The 17,017-nt window shown below is 56.1% G+C and overlaps 1 protein-coding gene across 1 annotated transcript in view; it reads left to right on the top strand.

Annotated features, from left to right (window-relative positions):
- SYNGAP1 (synaptic Ras GTPase activating protein 1) overlaps positions 1-17,017 on the top strand; it is a 34,696-nt gene that overhangs the window by 1,960 nt on the left and 15,719 nt on the right. The window contains exons 2-7 of the mRNA XM_089918877.1: positions 4,186-4,307; positions 6,414-6,519; positions 12,787-12,878; positions 13,309-13,430; positions 15,848-16,001; positions 16,227-16,325. Of these exons, the coding sequence (XP_089775003.1) occupies positions 4,186-4,307; positions 6,414-6,519; positions 12,787-12,878; positions 13,309-13,430; positions 15,848-16,001; positions 16,227-16,325 (695 nt within the window). The remainder of the gene's footprint in view (positions 1-4,185; positions 4,308-6,413; positions 6,520-12,786; positions 12,879-13,308; positions 13,431-15,847; positions 16,002-16,226; positions 16,326-17,017) is intronic.

Here is a 17,017-nt window from a genome sequence, read left to right as displayed (position 1 = left end):
TCTGGAGTATCTGTGTCTCTCGAGTTGTCAGTCTCCGAGTCTGCAGTTTATTTTCTCTGAGATCTAAGTCTGGGGTCTCATATCTCTCTCTGGGTCTGAGTTCTCAAAGACCTAATTCTAGGTCTGGGTTCTTTCTGAATCTGGGTCTCATCTATTTCTTTGAGTCTAGTTCTTAGGTCTCAGTCCCTGAGATCACGTCTGAGTCTTGAGTCTAAGATATCTGTGGCTATGGAGAACCTTTTTGAGACAGGATGCTCAGGTTTTGACCTTTGACCCATCTCTCAGAGTGGGGGGCGGGGGGGTCTGGGGTCTTTTTTTCTGAGACTGGGGTCTCTTTTCCTCTAGACTTTGGGTTTGTGCCTCAGATTATCCCCCGCCCTCCCACCACCCCGGGTGGCAAGGTATCTTTCTCTGTGGGTCTGGGGTCTCCCCATCTCAGGGTCTGGGGTCTGCATCTTTAGAACTGCTCCCTCTCTGGTGTGTTTTTGAGTCAGGGGTCTCTCCCTCTCTGGTTCTCACTGAGTAGGGGTGGGGGCTGCAGAGACTCTCTCCTCCTCCTCCTCCTCCTGCTCTTTCCTCTCGCGCTCGCTCCCCCGCCCCCCTCTCTCTCTCTCTCTCCCTCTCCCTGCTGCCGCTGCTGCCGTTGGCTCCTATTCTCCTCCTCCTCCTCCTCTCTCCTCCTCTCTGCTCCTCTCTGCTCCTCTCCGCTCCTCTCTCCTCCTCCTCCTCCACCTCCTCCTCCTTCTCCCCCTCTCTCTCCCCCTCTTTCTCTCCTCTCTTTCTCCCCCGGCCCCCCCGCCCCCTCCCCCCCAGGCCTGATGAGCAGGTCTCGCGCCTCCATCCATCGGGGGAGCATCCCCGCGATGTCCTATGCCCCCTTCAGAGGTACGGTGGTGAGGGGAGGGGGAGGGCCAGTTGGGGGGGGAGAAGGGGGGAGGGGCGGGGGGGGCTGGGCAGAGCTGGGGCCAGGGGGGGGAGCAGCTGAAATAGAAGGGGAGAGGAGGACCGGGAAGGCGGGGATGGGAGCAATGGGGAATGAGGGATTGGAGGTCAGAGAATAGGGGTAGATAGGGGCCGGAGGAGCCAAGAAACAGGCCTTGAAGGGGGGCTGAGGGGAAAATGATGAAGGGGAAAGAGATCGCCAGAAAGGGTGGGAAGATAGAAGGACAGGGTTGGGGGAAGAGCTGCAGAAATAATTTGGAGGTGGGAGCTGAGAGATGAGGAAAATATCAAGGAAATAGAAGGACAGAGTTTTAGGAGAGGGGCTAGGAGGGGAAAATGAAGAAAATGAAAACATAGGGGTGAAAAGAGAAGCCAAGAAGATGGGGGGAAGAATATGGTGGGGGGCTCAGAGTATGGTAGGGGGTAGAAAAAGACAGGAGATGGAGGGAGAGAAGAAGGGGCCAGATGGAGAGAGAGGGAGGCAGTGGGGGGAGGGAGGAAGAGGAATGGAGGGTCCAGATGGAGGGAAGAGAGGAGAGAGAGAATGGGGAATGGGTTGGGGGAGGAGAGACCAGGGCAGGGGGAGGGCCAAATTCAGTGTGTGTTTGTTGGGGGGGTGGAGGGGGCAATACAAGTAAGACTGAGTGATGGGAGTAGGGGGCGGGTTAGGACCCTGCCCCACACTCTGACCCTCATCAAGGCCCTTGACCATTGAAATGTAATCCCTGGGGTCTTATCCACTTCCTTCACTTCACCACTTTTATCCCCCTCCCCCACCTCCAATCCTTATTTCCATTCCCCCTCCCTCCTCTGGTGTCCATCACCTATATCTTTCCCCCCATATGGTGTCCGTTCCTTATATGAGTCCCCCTTCTGTCCTTCCCCTATATCAGTCCCTTCTGTGGTGTCCATTCTCTTCCTCACTTCTATCTGGTAGCTCCCTTATATCTCTACCACCTCTTTGCCCCCTCCTTCTTGACCCCCTTGTCCTAGTACCTATGAGGTCCACCTCATTTTCTCTGCCCCATGTCCATTTGGGCCCTTCTGGTATATTCCCTTGTCCCTAAAGATTTACCATCATTCCTGTCTCCTTTTCTCTTAGATCCATCCTTGTTATTTCTTCTCCACCCCATCCTCTCTTCCCCACCCCATTCCCCATCTTATCACCACTAGTCTGTGCCTACTCACTTTCCCCAGCTCTTATCACCCATTCCTCTTTTCTTGGCCCCTCTACTTCCTGGGGTGTTGGAGATTTGGGGAGCAAAGACATAGGTTTTGGTGGTTGGAACAGGACCTACAAGAGATCCGCATCTGAGCCCTGTGGAATTGCTCATCCTAGTAAATCTTTCCTTTTTCTCAACTGTGTTTCTCTGTCTCTTGCATCTGCTTCCCAGAATCATCCTTACTTAAGTCCAGACAATATTTGTATGTGTATATTTCCAGAGGTGCTCCTAAGCTAAGTTCCCCATGTCCTTCCCCGCTCCCGGAAGGTGTCCCCTGAAGTCTTACCTGCCCCCCTGTGGCTGCAGCCTGAACCAGTCCCTCCCATGATGATGATATGTATCAACAGATGTCTCCTCTGGGGGTCCTCAGGGTCTGATTGCAGTGGACATGTTTCCTGCAGTGTCTGCAGTCCCAGAGCCTGGGTTTTGGTAATCTCTGTATCTAGAGGGTATTGGTTAGAATCTCTGCGGTGGCATTGAGATAAGTGAGAGTTTCAAAGTATTGGGGTTTCTAGATACCTGTATTCTGGGGGCTCATCTCTGACTCTGACCTGCAGATTGGGTAAATTTGAAACATGTTTATAGACAGAAAGGGGTTAGATTTTTCAAAACTCCTATTCAGAGCTTTCAGTTGGAATGAAGTTCAAAGACCAGTTCTTTTCCTGCAATATACCCATGATTAATTATCCTATAAAGGTAACAGGATTTTTCTTCCTCTAAACTCTGACTCTGATTCCTTAGGCCTATTTTCTATCACTTTGATGTCACCAATTTGATTTCTGTCTTCTATAAGGCCTGTCTCCTACGTCCCTGTGATGGTGTGTGGCATTGGGGTTTAAAGGGGAAGCAGTTTGCAAGGATGGGGGCATGGGAAGAAGAACAGCAAAGTTGGGGAAGAAGGACCCTGGGTGGGGGTGGGTCTCTGAGCAGGGGTGACCCTTAGTCTACTGTTCTTCTTTTTTAGAAGTTTTGTCCCCAATCCCAGCTTTAGTCTTGGGAGACCCGCTCTATGTCACATGCCTGGATCTTCCATTCTTCCCTCCCCTCTTTCTTCCTCAAGCTCCTCACCGAGCCTTGGGGAGGTTCCTGACTTGTAGAGTTGGCTCCCATCCTGTCTGTGTAGACGCGATAGGGCGGGGAGGGGGTGGTGTAGGGGGCAGTATTGAATCTTTGACCTCCGACCTCCGGGCATGGAGTAGGGGAAGACATCAATTCAGTATTCATTCAAACAGCATATTTCCTACCTCCTCACTCCCCATCCCCTCCACAGCCAGATGCCTACAAGACCCATTCTCCCCGCCACCACTAGCAGAACCAGATCTTTCCCCAAAGGATGAGCAGGGTTGGGCTAGGGGAGGAGGGAGTGGAGGAAAGAGGAGCGGCAGGAGGGGAGGCCCTCTCATGACTCTGACTCTGGGAACAGGTAAGTTCCCTCACTCCCTCTCTTTTCCAGATGTTTAGCTCTTAGAGTCTCATGACCCAAATGTCCCTACATCCCCTTCCTTCTTTCCCACAGCTCTGTAGTCTTCCTCTTACTCTCTTGCAGATGGGTGGTGCCACGTCCAAATCCTTGTCTTCTGCAGCTATCTGGATGACCTCCCTCTTCCCAGACACTTGCCACCAACCTCCCTGTGTTTTTCTTCTGCCAGTTTTGCTGCACCCTCCACCTTTTTATTTTTCTGAAGTGGTTGGAGAGCTCCTTCACCTTTCTCTGCCTCCAACTTGTACCTTCTCTGTCATGATATAATTCCCCTCTCTGAACCACTCCTCTGTATTTCTTCTGCCAAGTCTCCAGAGTCCCCTGTGATGTGATTCCCCTCACCTCTTTTTCCCCAGATAGAGCAGCTTATCTTCTGTTCCTGTAAAGTTACTGGGGCCCTCACCCCCATCTGTGATCTCCTCAAGGCGGGTGGGTTCCCCTTCTGCCCCTTTATGGACTCTCTTCTTGCCATTTTAGACACCTCTGTCTCCCAAATACATAGAGCCTCCCTTACCGTTTCTGTGTGTCTCTGCCCCCTAGATGTACGGGGACCCCCTATGCACCGAACCCAATACGTTCATTCCCCATATGATCGTCCTGGTTGGAACCCTCGGTTCTGCATCATCTCGGGGAACCAGCTTCTCATGCTGGATGAGGACGAGGTGAGCAGAGTGGGAAGGCTGGGAAAAGACCTCTGGGTAGTGTGGGAAAATGTGGAGAGAAGGATGGGGAGAATCCTCATTAGCGAAGGGACGCGAGACACAAAGAAGGCAAAGAGAGAAACACTGGCAAGTGGTGGGAGGAGGGTGGCCACTGAGATTGGGGTTGGGATGTCAGAAGGGGCAGGTGTTCTCTCCCCTTGGCCAGGGGGTCTTTGAGGGCCATGTACAGTGATGGGGAGGAGATATGGTTCTAAAGATTTGTGGGTGCCTCCTGTTTTCGCCCTGCTTATATTGTGGGATAGGTTAGGCTAGGGAAGGGAAACTAAGGAGCTTGGAGGAGGGGTAAAGACATGGGGATCACTTTGGAGGGATTGTCTCCAAAGCAATCGTCGGGACCCTCTCCTCTCCCCCCACTCAGTAAGCCCCATCACTGACCACTCCCTGTCCTTTCCCTGGCGTGGGGCAGAGTACAGGACTCAGAGAGTGGGGTCTCTGAGTGGGGAAACTGGGAAGGGGCTGCAGGGTACCAGGAGAGATGACAGAGGTCAGTAGGTCTGGGTGTGGTTGGCAGTGAAGATGGGGAAGGCTGAGATCAGGGTTTAGAGAGACACTGGGAGGGCTTTCGCCAGGGACATGGGGAAGGAATATAAGGGAAGAGATGCCTGGGGGTGAGGGGAACTGGGAGTATGGGAAGTTGTCTAAAGGAGTAAGAGTGGGATAGGGGCAGGGACTAGCCAGAGTGAAAGACGTGAAATGAACAGAGCATCCTTGTGGGAGGTGGCGGCCATGCAGGGTGATTAGAGTGTGGGTTCTGACTTTGGAGCTGGGTCAGCAGTGGAGGATCCATCAGAGGAAACAAGATGTGAATATGAAGGGTGGACGCCCAGAGGCATGACTGGGAGTGGGGGTGATTTGGGGATCAGCTTTAGAGAGTGATAGGGCAGCCTGCAAGACCAGAGGGGTGGTGAGAGATGTGCCCCGAAAGCTGTCAGGGAGGGTGTAGCGAGGCAGGGTTAGAACTGGAGTTGAGGTTAACCAGGGTTTCAAGGGACCTGGGGGGCAAGTGAGTGTGGAGAGATGGCTGGGTAGAGAGCTTCCAAGGCACAGAGTCAAGTCCAAGTGTCCAGGGGAGGACACGGTGACTCAAGGGAGAGGTGGTTTGGGGAGTTTTAGGCACTGGGGGGCATTTGAGTGATTCACTAGTGGTCACTGGTCTTGACCAAGGGTTTGAGGTCTGTAGGATGAATTGGGGAAACTGGAGACTGTGTGAGGATGAAGAGGGAGGACAGTGGGTGGGGGGATGAAGGAATGACAGAGCTGGGGACAGACAGGTCCAGGGGACCAGTGGCCAGAGACTGAAATAGGAAGGGTGCTGAGGGAGGGAGTGGGAAATGACAGAGTGTAGGGCCACAGGGAGCTGGAATTGGCTGAGTTGTGGAGCCCGGGCTGGGGACTAGTGGGGTGGGTGGTTCTTGGAGGGGTGGAGGTTAGGAGGAGGTGGCAAGGGCGAGTTGGGGATGAGGCTTAGGGAGAGGTGATGGCTAAAGGGAAGTGAGAGGGGCGATGGAAGGAGATGAAGGGTGGGGGGAGGTGACCAAGCCCTCTGGGGGGTGGGGAGGTTGGGTCCCATTCTGGCCGCAAGCCTGGCCGTGGGAGGGAGACAAGCTGTGGATCCTGATTATAAATGCAGCTTCTGCTACCCCCGTGACAGCCACGGAGGGAGGGAAGGGGGTGAGGGAGGTGGGAGGTTGGGAGGAAAACAGGGAGAATGGAGGAACTGAAGGTCAAGGGGAAAGTGGATTCAGGGAGCAGCGAAGGCCAGAGGGGTTGTGGGAATTCCCTGGAGGGTGTTTCAAAAGAAATGGTGGAAGAAAAGAGGAGGGTGGGACGGAAGGGAATGAGGGAGACAGACTCGGAGGGAGAAGGGAACGAGAAATCGAGAAATCCACTCACCCCGAGACACTTAAAAGAGTATAGAGGGGCGGGAGCAGAAGGTGGTCAGGCCTGGTGGAAAGGCAGGCTCATCCTTCCTTGGTGGGGGAGGGAAAGAGAAGGGACGGCCTGGGCCAGCGAGGTCTGACACCCCCCCCCCCCCGCATCCCCTAGATACACCCCCTTCTGATCCGGGACCGGAGGAGCGAGTCCAGTCGCAACAAACTGCTGAGACGCACAGTCTCCGTGCCGGTGGAGGGGCGGCCCCACGGCGAGCATGGTACGGCGGCCGAGCAGGCTCGAGCAGGCTCTCGTGCCCCGGACAGTTGCGGGGAGAGGGCTGAAGATGGACAGGGTTGCATGGGAGGGGGAGTCCGGGAACCGAGGAGCTGTCAGGGGCCGGGAGGAGGCGGAGACAAAGTCTCGAATTCTGCGAGTGGGAACCTGGGCGGAGCAGGCGCCCTCCTCTGGGATCTGAGCGGGACGGAGGCTGTGGGTGAGAGGCCCCAGCGGTCCTTGCTGTTTCGCTCCCTTTTTCCTCTCCAGCAGCGAAGTTTGACTCTTTCCCCGGTGCTTGCAAAAATAGTCTCCTTAGATCTTTAGCTTCCTGTCCGAGTGTAGTTGCCCGTGCCCCTCCCAGCCCCAGGTCTGGGATCTTGGAAAGAATGACCTAGTTCCTGCCCTGCCCCCAGACCTCAGCCCCACCCCCACGCTCCTGATTCTTCTTCCAGACCTTATGGCCTGTGGACCCTCCCTATTTTCTTTACCCTTTTCCCCTCTTCTTATCAGCTGTTTCTGTTTTCTGCAATTCTATCACCTTCTTTCTCTTTCCTCCCCGATTTCTTTATTTTCTCTGTCCTCTTGATTCCTCTGCCTCTCCCCTCTGCTCCCGGTGGATCTCCATCAGACCCCCATCTCATCTTTCTGCCTGTCTGTGGAGCTATGTGCTCCGTCTGTCTCTCCAACTCTCCCTCTCTCCATCTGTCTCTTCCCCTCCCTCCCTCTTTCTGCCCCCCCTCCACCCCCCTCTTTAGTCATTTAAAAAAAGATTTTTGTCTTCCTGAGAAGTTCGCTTAAAAGGTTTCCATGGGAACAGTGAGGGGAGATGAAGGCAGAGAACAGAGATCTGCAGCCAAGGTGCAGAGAGACGCCCTCAGCCCCCCGGAAACCCCCTTGTTACTGCCCCCTACCACTCTGTTCCCCTTCCAGGACCAAGGGTCCAGGTCCTTCATCCCCTCAACCCCTTGTGACCCCTTTCTTCCACCAGCTACCCCTCCCCTCAGGGATCCAGCCTTCCAGTTTCTCTTCCTTGGAGAGAGCCAGTGGCCTGTCTCCATCCCTTGGCTCCCTTCAGCCCTGTTCTCATAGGCCGAGGCCTTACTGCCCTTGGGGACCAGCTCTGGGACCCTGGGCGGATGGGTGGCCAGGGGTGTGTGTCATTGTCATGGAAACTTCTGACCATGGGGGTGTGTGGGTAGCACATCTCTGTGAGGCAAAGCCAGGTGGTGGTGGTGGAGTGTGTACAGAGAATGTGTGTGATGTCTGTCACATCTGTGTGTGAGAGAGAGAGAGAGAGAGAGGGAGTCAGTCATGTCCATGTCTGGGAAAGGTTTGTGTACATGTGTGCATACCTGTGTGTCGAGGCCAGAATGGTCACATGCTTGTGGAGCATGTTTATCATATATCCGGTGGTTGGCGTCTCAGCCCACATATTCACCTTCTTTCTCCTTACCCTCAGTCCTCAGGGTCTGGGGTCTCTGGTGTGGGTCTCCTGTGTGTTTAGGGGAAGGGCACCCATGTGTGTTTGGAGTTGGAGGACGGTATGTGGAGGTGTTTGTGTTGGAGGTTCAATAGGGGTCGGGAGGGGGTCCGGGGGTATATATATTTAGGGGGAGGGTTTAGCAAAAGAGTTGATAGCTGGTGAACGTTTGGGGTTCTCAGGTGGACGTGGAATGTGTAAAGGGCATGGAGGATGTGCTGCAGGGAACATAGGAGTCTTTGGGGCCCTGGGGACCTGGGTCTGAGAAGGTCTGTGCAAAGGCTGTGGACTCTCGAGCCCAGGAGAGGTCGCCGGACCTTTGAGGGGCATTGGCATCCAGGGCTCCTCCTCTGCTGGGTGGAGCCGCAGCCCCTCGTTCCCTCCGAGGTTTTGATGGGGGGTCCTGCTCAGGAGGATGGTGGGAGGCCCGGTTGGTTTTGGGGGTCCCCTCGTCCCCCTCCCGTGTCTCTCTTGCGCTGTCTCCGGGCGACGGGGCTCGTGACAGAGGCGGCCACGGCAGCAGCGGTCGCCTAGCAACGGCGGCGGGGCCCGGGCAACGGCGGCAGCGGCGGGAGCGGCGGCGGAGGGAGCCGTTCCCGCGGCCGTCACCGCTCGGCCGTCCCGGCCGTCCCGGGCCCCGCCGCCGCCCCCACCGCGCCGGGCGGCGCGAGCCGGGCCGCGCCGCCCCCTCTACCGCTGCACCCCGCCCCTCCCCCGCGCAGGGGCGGGGCCCCTCCCCCACCGGGGACATCCCCCCCCGACCCCTCCTGGGGGCGGTGCGAGGTAAGGGCGGGGCCGGGCGGACGAGGAGCGCGCGCGTGGGGGGGCGCCGCGCTCTTGGGGGCGGGGGCGCGTGTGTGCGTGGGCGCCGGGAGGGGGGTGGGGAGGCCGCGGCGGCGGCGGCGGCGGCGGCGGCAGCTGCTCCCTCCGCATGTTCTCGCTGCATCTTCCGAGTGGGGGGAGTTATGGTAACTGGAGGGGGACAGCGGAGGTCGGGGGGTCGGGGACAGGCCTCGTGGGGGCAGGGTCTCGAGCGCGCGGGGGCGGCCGGTGTGGGGTGGTCTTGGAGACCCTCGGTGGAGGTGGCAGCCCGGGTGTCCGCGTGTGTGTCGCTGTCCAGGCTCGTGTCCCCTGTGTGTCGGTGCCATGTGCACACGGGGGCCCAGTTGCTCGTGCACACATGTGCAGCCAGCGGTTTTCAAGTCTGTCCTGTCGTATCTTTCCTCTGCCGGCTTGCTGCCTAGGGGGCTGCTGGGCTGACCACTGGCTTGTGGGGCAGCTTTTGGCCTTACTGGTACCTGTCACCTCTGACCCTGAGAATGCATGTTCCTTGCTGGGGCTCACCTCCTATCAGCCTCCTGTGTGTGGGGATGTGTGGCTGCATGAGAAGGATTTTCTGTGTCCCTGGTGGCAAGTGTGTGTCTTTGCATGTGTGTTCCATCATTGGCCTGGGTATCTGTGTCAATCCCGGCATGGGTGTCCAGGGCGTGTCTGGATGTGGGTGGTGTGCAAGTGGGGGGAGAGAGTAAGTGTGTGAGCGTGTTCCTTGGAATCCTACCATGTATGAAACACCTTTGGGCTAGCAGGTGTGAGCCCCTGCTCGGTTAGGGAGTGGGGACAGAAAAGCTGAAAAGGGAAAGAGCGGGGTAAAGAGGAAAAGTGGGGAGTTGGGTGAGAGGAGGAATGAGAGAGGCTTGCAGAGGAGAGAGAGCCCAGGAGAGAGAATAGCTGGAGAATAGCTGGGAAGGTGGGAGATAGTGGAGCCAGATTTAGAAGAGAGAGAAGAGGTTTTAAGATGGGGAACTGGTTGGAGACAGTGGAGAAGGGGCCTGGAAGCTGGGGAGGCAGCTTGTGGGGCGGAGAGAGTCAGGCCTTCGGTAAAGTGATCTCAGAGGAGAAAGGGCAAGATGGGGTTGGGATTTGTGTAGGCCGTGTAGGATCAGGCTTGGTTGGATCAGGGGAGGCCATCATAGAGGCTGGCTCACAGTGAGGCCTGGCATGGCAGGAACTGCTGTTAGAGGTTCCTGTTTCCAGCACAGAGTTTGCCCCTCATTTCTCTGCTCTCTGTCCAACTCTGTTCCTCCACCTGCTTTGGCAGCCTCCCTTTGTGGCTCCCCTTGAGAGCTGCCAGCTGGGTGTGACAGAGAAGAAAGGCCAAAGGGAAGGTTAGGGATTTGGGGGATTGGAGGGCAAGGGGAGATTCTGTGGATGATGGCAAGATTAGAGAGGTTGGAGAGGTGGGAGTCTAAGCCCTCACTGTGTGTGTGTGTGTGTGTGAGTCCAACTGTGTGTGTATACAGGGTGTGTACATGTGTGGGTGTGTGCACAATGCCTGTGTTACGGGTCTGTGTAGGTGGCTGTTATGCGTGTGCATGCGTGTACATCGTGCAGGGATGGGACATGGAGACCCAGGATCGTGGTGTATGCTTATCAGGTTTGCTCTGTGTGTGGACATGGGCGTGTGCCTGTTTTCTGCACATGTCACTGCATGCAGCACTAATAACAGGATGTCCTGTGATTCTGTCACTCCACCCCTTTTCCCTCTGTGTTTCTGCTCTTTTTTTCACTGTGGCAGTGAGGGTCTTTGTAAGTGTATGTGTATGTGGCCTCCGTGTACCTCTGACTTATATGTGAGTTCTTGGATCTTAGTGCTTGGTTGTACGTATAAGGTTATATTACTTCCAAGAACCAAGCAAACCAATTAGCAAATCCGTTCTCCTTCTGTTAATTCTTTAGTTCCAAAATGTAATTTTAGTGGATTTGAAGTTAGACTTTCTGCCTTTATTACAGGAGCTTGCAAATGGAAATAGTGGCTGAGCTACATTCCATGGCATGAGACAGGCAGCTAGACCTGAGAAAGGCAAGGACTAGGAAGGAGATATTCTGAACCCTTAGATGCATTGTTGAGTGTGTTACAGAAGGGTAATTAACACGTTTGCTCCTTGGTCTGTCTGTATTCTGGTAGCAACCACGGATTCATGTGTTGGAGTCAGGGAAAGGCTGGGGGAGAAGAAGGGGTTGTCCTGAGACAGTGGTTGTGGTTGTACTTCTCATGTGAATGAAGGATGTTTGTGCTTTGGGGATACAGGGATACCTTGATGTGGTCAGGATCATGGTATACTCAAACATGTGGTTTAGAGGTTAAAGTGGCTTCCCCTGTGTGGGGGCCCTGTGTGTGTCTCTGGGTTAAATGTCCCCTTCTGTAACGTGCTGCCCACATGACTGCCGGAGGGACTCGGGCCCCACATCCACACTAGCAGCTCTCATGTGAGTGTCTGGGTCCAAGTATGTACTCCCCTGTTGCAGTGCTCACATATGTCTAAGCATGTATCCTGTGGGGTATCTGGGCCCCAGGGTCTCAGAATGTGGAGCCGTGGCACCCCCCCCCCATTCTCACAGTTGCCTGTATGTCTCATAAGCACCTAGATCCCTTTTTATTTTTTGTATCATGGGTCTTATGTGCACGTACCCCCCACAGCTCGGTGTATGTTTTTGTGCATTACACATGTGTTCCTGAGGGACTAACAAGGGTTCCTGTGTCATGGGAGCCACATTTTTGTGTGCACATCTCCTAACATCCAGGTTTTAAAGGCCTAGGGAAGCTGGAGACTGATTCTAGGGCAATTTGCAGGCGATTTGCAATTCAGGAAGCCGACAGTGAACGTGTAGCTGTGGCCCTCCCTTGTTTTGGAAACTAGAGGGTTAACAGGCAGCTCTTCCGGTCCATCCCCCCCCCCCCCCCCGCATGTAGCTTCTTGTTGCCATGGAGATGGTAGCCCCGCCCCTGATGCAGCACCTGCCCCCCCATTGGCTGCAGTGGTGACTGTGGGGCTGAGGGGGGAGCCCAGGCCTGGGCAGCCATTCTGGAGCTGGAGCCCGAGCTTGGCATCCCCCCACTTTCATTCTCCTCTAGCCACTTGGCCCCTCTAAATTCCCTGGCAGCAGAGCCTCAGCTTCCCTCCTCCCAGCTGCCACCCTTCTTGACTCTGAGCAGTCTGAGCTTCATCGGCATTCATCTCCCCTCCTCCTCCTCTCCCTGCCCTCACTTGGGAGTCCCCCGAGTCCCCATTGCCCATCGTCCCCACTCCCTGCCCGTTCCCCTGCATTCTTCTCTTTTCCCCTTTCCCCCTTCACTTCTGAGTCCCTGCCACTGCAGTGCACGTGGAACCAGCCCCTTCTCCCCTCCCCCCCACCCCTTCCTTGAATTTTCAGTCCCCAGGCTTTTTCCGCTTCCACTCCTCACAGGTCCCTTCCAAGACTTCCCCCTCCAGTCCAGGGAGGGGGTCATGGGAGGTAGCTCTGGCCCTCCAGACAGACAGGGGTTCCAGGAGTAGGGGCCAGGTGGAAGTTGTACCCAGCTGAGGGAGGAGGAAGGCCTGCCTCTGGTCAATGACCTTTAACCCGACTTTCCCCACCAGCTCGCCCCTTCCTGGGGGGGTGGGCACCAAGGACCTAGGTTCTGTGGATCTTCGGTGTCCTTTATTCCTGGAGTTTTACTGACCCTCTCAGCCATGCCCCTTTGCTGACTGCCAGGCCCAGCCCCAGTCATGGGCCTAAGGCCTCCCACTCCGTCCCCCTCCGGGGGCTCCGGCTCGGGTTCCTTGCCCCCTCCTTCCCGCCGCCAGCTTCTCAGCCGCCGCTGCTCTTCCTGCTGCTTTCCGGGGGGTAGGTGAGGCTGGAGCTAAGGGGCAGAGGGAGGTGGGCGAGTGTGCTGGGGCCAGGGGTGGAAACCTGGGCTAATGGCAACCCCCTCCCCAACTTCTGTTCCGGCCCTTTTCTCCCCTCCAGAATACCACTTGGGTCGCTCGAGGAGGAAGAGCGTCCCAGGGGGGAAGCAGTACAGCATGGAGGCCGCCCCCGCTGCACCCTTTCGGCCCTCGGTGAGTGAAGGCACCTGCCAGATGTGGCTCAGCTGGGTCTCCTCCCCTCCAGCCCCAGCTGGAGCCTGAGGATTATGAGAAAGGAGGAAGGAGGGGAGAGAGAGAGTATGTGTGTGTGTGCCCCCACCTCTTTGGTTTCCCCCTTCTTGGCTCTGCCCCCCTGCTTCTCAGACCAGCCCTCCCACCTTCTCCAGGCTGGGGTGTGTGTGTGTGTGTGTGTGTGTGTGTGTGTGTGTGTGTACACTCGCATCCATGAGAGCACAGGAAGACAAACTGGCAGCAGGGCTCCTATCCCCCTTTCCTCGCCTCTAGAGATTTCCCTTTTCCCCCCATCCCACCTTCATCCAGGGACTCTTTACCAGCTGAGCGGTGAGGAGGTAGAACTGACCCTACCCCAAAACACACCTATCCCCATTTCCCCCCCACCCAGCAAGGCTTTCTGAGCCGGAGGCTAAAAAGCTCCATCAAACGTACGAAGTCACAACCCAAACTTGACCGGACCAGCAGCTTTCGCCAGATCCTGCCTCGCTTCCGAAGTGCTGACCATGACCGGTACAGGGCTTGGAGCGGTGGGCTAGAGCGGGGTGGGATGAGTTGGATGCAGTGTAGGGGCCTCCAGAGTGAGGCTGGAGGGGTGGGGGTTCTCAGAGTGTAGAGCTTGACGGCTTCAGATTGATTGAGAGGTGTGGTGGGACAGGGGTCAAAACAGAGGAGCAGCAGGAGAGGGGCTTGGTGCAGGGTGCCCAGAGAGGGTGAGCAGCGGGGCAGGAAAGGGGGTGAAGGTGAAGCCAAGGAGGGGTGGACTCTTCTGACCGTCAGAAGGATGGGCTCCAGCCCAGGATGGAAGGAACTGTACAGAAGGACGGAGAAGGAGTGACGGAGCCTGGGAGGAACATTTAAGGAATCCAGGGAAGGGGTGGTGGGCTGGTTGGTAGGAGGGGAGAGTGTGATCCAGGTAGAGGGTATGAGAAAAGGGTGGTAGGGTGGGGTGGGGCTGGCAGGTATTATGGAGGAGAGAAGGTGCAGCGTAGAGCGTGACAGAGAAGGGGAGGTGGCACGGGTATGCAGGTCAAAAGACTGGGGAGGGGAGGTTGGAGGGTTAATCCATGGACTGAAGCCTGAGGAAGAAGCCCGCAGAGAAGTCCAGAGGGCACTGTCTCCGAGGCTGGGCTTGAAGGAAATCTTGTTTGCTCCTGTGGTCTGCTCTTTGGGGTCCCTCTTTGGGTTTCCCCCTCACCCAGTCCACCCCCCCCCGCCCCAGGGAGAACCCTGTCCTTCCTTTCCCCCCATGTCTGGCCGCCCCCGGGATGGGGCAGGTAGGGGAGGTTGGGATAGGTGAGTCACACCTTCCCTCCCCCTTCCCATGTCACCGGAGCTGGATTTGGGGAGGGGGGGTGTGAGGGCCTGGTATTCCTGGCCGCGGGGGTGGGGGGCCGGGGGAGCGTCGTGCTGACGGCAACAGAGCCCAAGATGACGGGGCTGCTATAAATAGCTCCATGGAGGCTCCCACACCCGAGCTCCCCCTCCCGCTTCCCTACTGCTCTCTACTCTTCATCCCCTAGCCGGCTGCGAGCAAACTGTCCTGTGGTCCCGGCCTCCACTCCCCTCAGTTCCTTTCACCTTCTGCCTTCCCTGTGGTCCCGGCCTCCACTCCCCTCAGTTCCTTTCACCTTCTGCCTTCCCTGTGGTCCCGGCCTCCACTCCCCTCAGTGCCTTTCACCTTCTGCCTTCCCTGTGGTCCCGGCCTCCACTCCCCTCAGTGCCTTTCACCTTCTGCCTTCCCTGTGGTCCCGGCCTCCGCTCCCCGCAGTGCCTTTCACCTTCTGCCCTCCTGCACTGATTTTCCCAAGTTCGTCCCCACCCCACCCCCCACCCCATCCCCCACCTCTGTTCCCACATCCAGCTCTCCAGTGGCCTCTCCTCATCTTCTCCCATCCTGTCTTTCTGCACACACCTTTCCCTCCTCCTTTTCTCCTTCTCGCCCTATCTGTTCTTCCCCAGTCCCCATTTTCAGTCCCTTATCTCCATTGTCACTCTTCTGCCCAAAATCCTTCTTCTATTTCTTATGATTTTCCCTCACTCTTTCCCATGATTCTGCTAAAACTTGTCCTCTTAGCTCGTTCATTTTTGGATTTATTAAGTGCTTTTTAGGCACTACCTGTGTGCCAAGGCCCAGACCAGCATCTTTGAACTTCTACTTCTTTCTTTTTAAAATTTATTTATTTTAGGCTGCATTGGATCCCCGTTGCAGTGCGCGGGCTTTCTCTAGTTGCGGAGAGTGGGGGCTGCTCTTCATTGCGGTGTGCCAGCTTCTCATTGCGGTGGCTTCTCTTGTTGCGGAGCACAGGCTCTAGAGCGCAGGCTCAGTAGTTGTGGCACATGGACTCAGTAGTTGTGGCTCACGGGCTGTAGAGTGCAGGCTCAGTAGTTGTGGCACACAGGCTTAGTTGCTCCGCAGCATGTGGGATCTTCCCGGACCAGGGCTTGAACCCGTGTCCCCTGCATTGGCAGGCGGATTCTTAACCACTGCACCACCAGGGAAGCCCCTGTACTTCTGGTTCTTTACTCCCACCTTTTCCCCCTTATACTGAAGCTGTGGTTTTGGCAGGGGAGGTGTCACATAGAAGTCCCACCTAGAAGTGTCCAAGGCCCACCTGTTCTTTTTTTTTTCTTCCATGGTCCCTTTCTGGGTTGAGATATTTCTAGGTGTCCCCAGTCCTCACAACCCCTTAGGTGGTGGGCTGAGGGGAGGGGATTTCTTAAAGGGTTCTCATTTCTCTCACATCCTTCATGTCCTTCCCCGGGGATAGGCTGGGTTTCTTTCTGTCCGTGTCTGTGTCCATGTGGGAAGTGGGTTTAGGAGCCCCTTTCCCCAGGTCTCCATCCTAGAGCCAGGTTGGCGATGCAAGCCTGTGAGTGTGTAAGCAGAGTGGGGCCCTGATTCTCCCTCCTGGACCCCCGCCTGCCAGGGCCCGGCTGATGCAGAGCTTTAAGGAGTCGCACTCTCACGAGTCCTTGCTGAGTCCTAGCAGTGCGGCCGAGGCCTTGGAGCTCAACCTGGATGAAGATTCCATTATCAAGCCAGTGCACAGCTCCATCCTGGGCCAGGAGTTCTGTTTTGAGGTACTGGGTGTAGGGGGCTGGGGAGGGCCAAAGGGCAGGGGTCACGGAGGGGGAGGGCAGAGAGTCCTGGAGAAAGCGGCAGAGGTGGGGACATCAAGGAAACAGAAGCCTCTGGGGCTGAGAGAAAGGAGGATAGGCCGGGGAGGAAGAGATGGTGATGGACTCTCAGTCCTTGGGAGTCATCACCCCTCTAGAGCCCCAACTGACCTCCACACCCCTTTCTAGGTAACAACATCATCAGGAACAAAATGTTTTGCCTGTCGTTCTGCGGCCGAAAGGGACAAATGGATCGAGAATCTACAGCGGGCAGTAAAACCCAACAAGGTATTGGGAGTACAGGGTACACAGACAGCATGGGCAAGGCAAAGGTCAAGCTGCAGGGGAAACTGGGGGCCTAGGGGAGAAGGGGACCAAGGAGGAGGGGACCCCCATTTTCCTCTGAGTCCCCCATTTCTTTTTCCTTTCTTTCTACCTTATGATGTTTCCCTACCATAGAAATCATAGACTTATGGAACTGATGGGGCTCTGGAAGTCCTCTGGTGCATCTTCCCTGCAAGCAGGGATGTCCCACTAATACCCTGACAGGTGGGCGCCCGGCCCCGGCTTGCAGTGTTTCTGCAGGACACATAGATTTGTCAGGTAGATGAGTCTTTAGACCTTGGTTTCCTCTCTGTATGACTGGTAGGAATGGGGTTGAACTACATAATCTATAAGGTCCCTTTGGCTCAAAAATTCTGAGTTTGTGTTCTTCCCAGGAGGAATGCTCCCAGTTCCGTGAGCTGTTCTCTGTTTCCCAGTTTCCAGTGAGCTCACAGTCCTCGTGGCCTCCTCTGTGGGAACCTTGTTTGTCAATGTTCTTCTTAAAAACTAGACCCAAGATGCTGGATGTGATCTGCCCCATGCAGAGTACAAACACCAGGCTCTTTTCACACTGCAGCATCACCTGAGCCTCACTGGTCATTGTCATCCTCCAGGCCCTTTTCACACTAACTGTATAGTTTCACCTGCTGCAATTA

The sequence above is a fragment of the Delphinapterus leucas genome, chromosome 10, assembly GCF_059928025.1.
Source record: "Delphinapterus leucas isolate spDelLeu-1000000601 "Yukka" chromosome 10, BTC_Dleu_Yukka2, whole genome shotgun sequence".
In the NCBI taxonomy this organism is placed as follows: Eukaryota; Metazoa; Chordata; class Mammalia; order Artiodactyla; family Monodontidae; genus Delphinapterus; species Delphinapterus leucas.
Note: the sequence above shows the minus strand (reverse complement) of the source record. Positions and strands in the feature narration are given on the sequence as shown.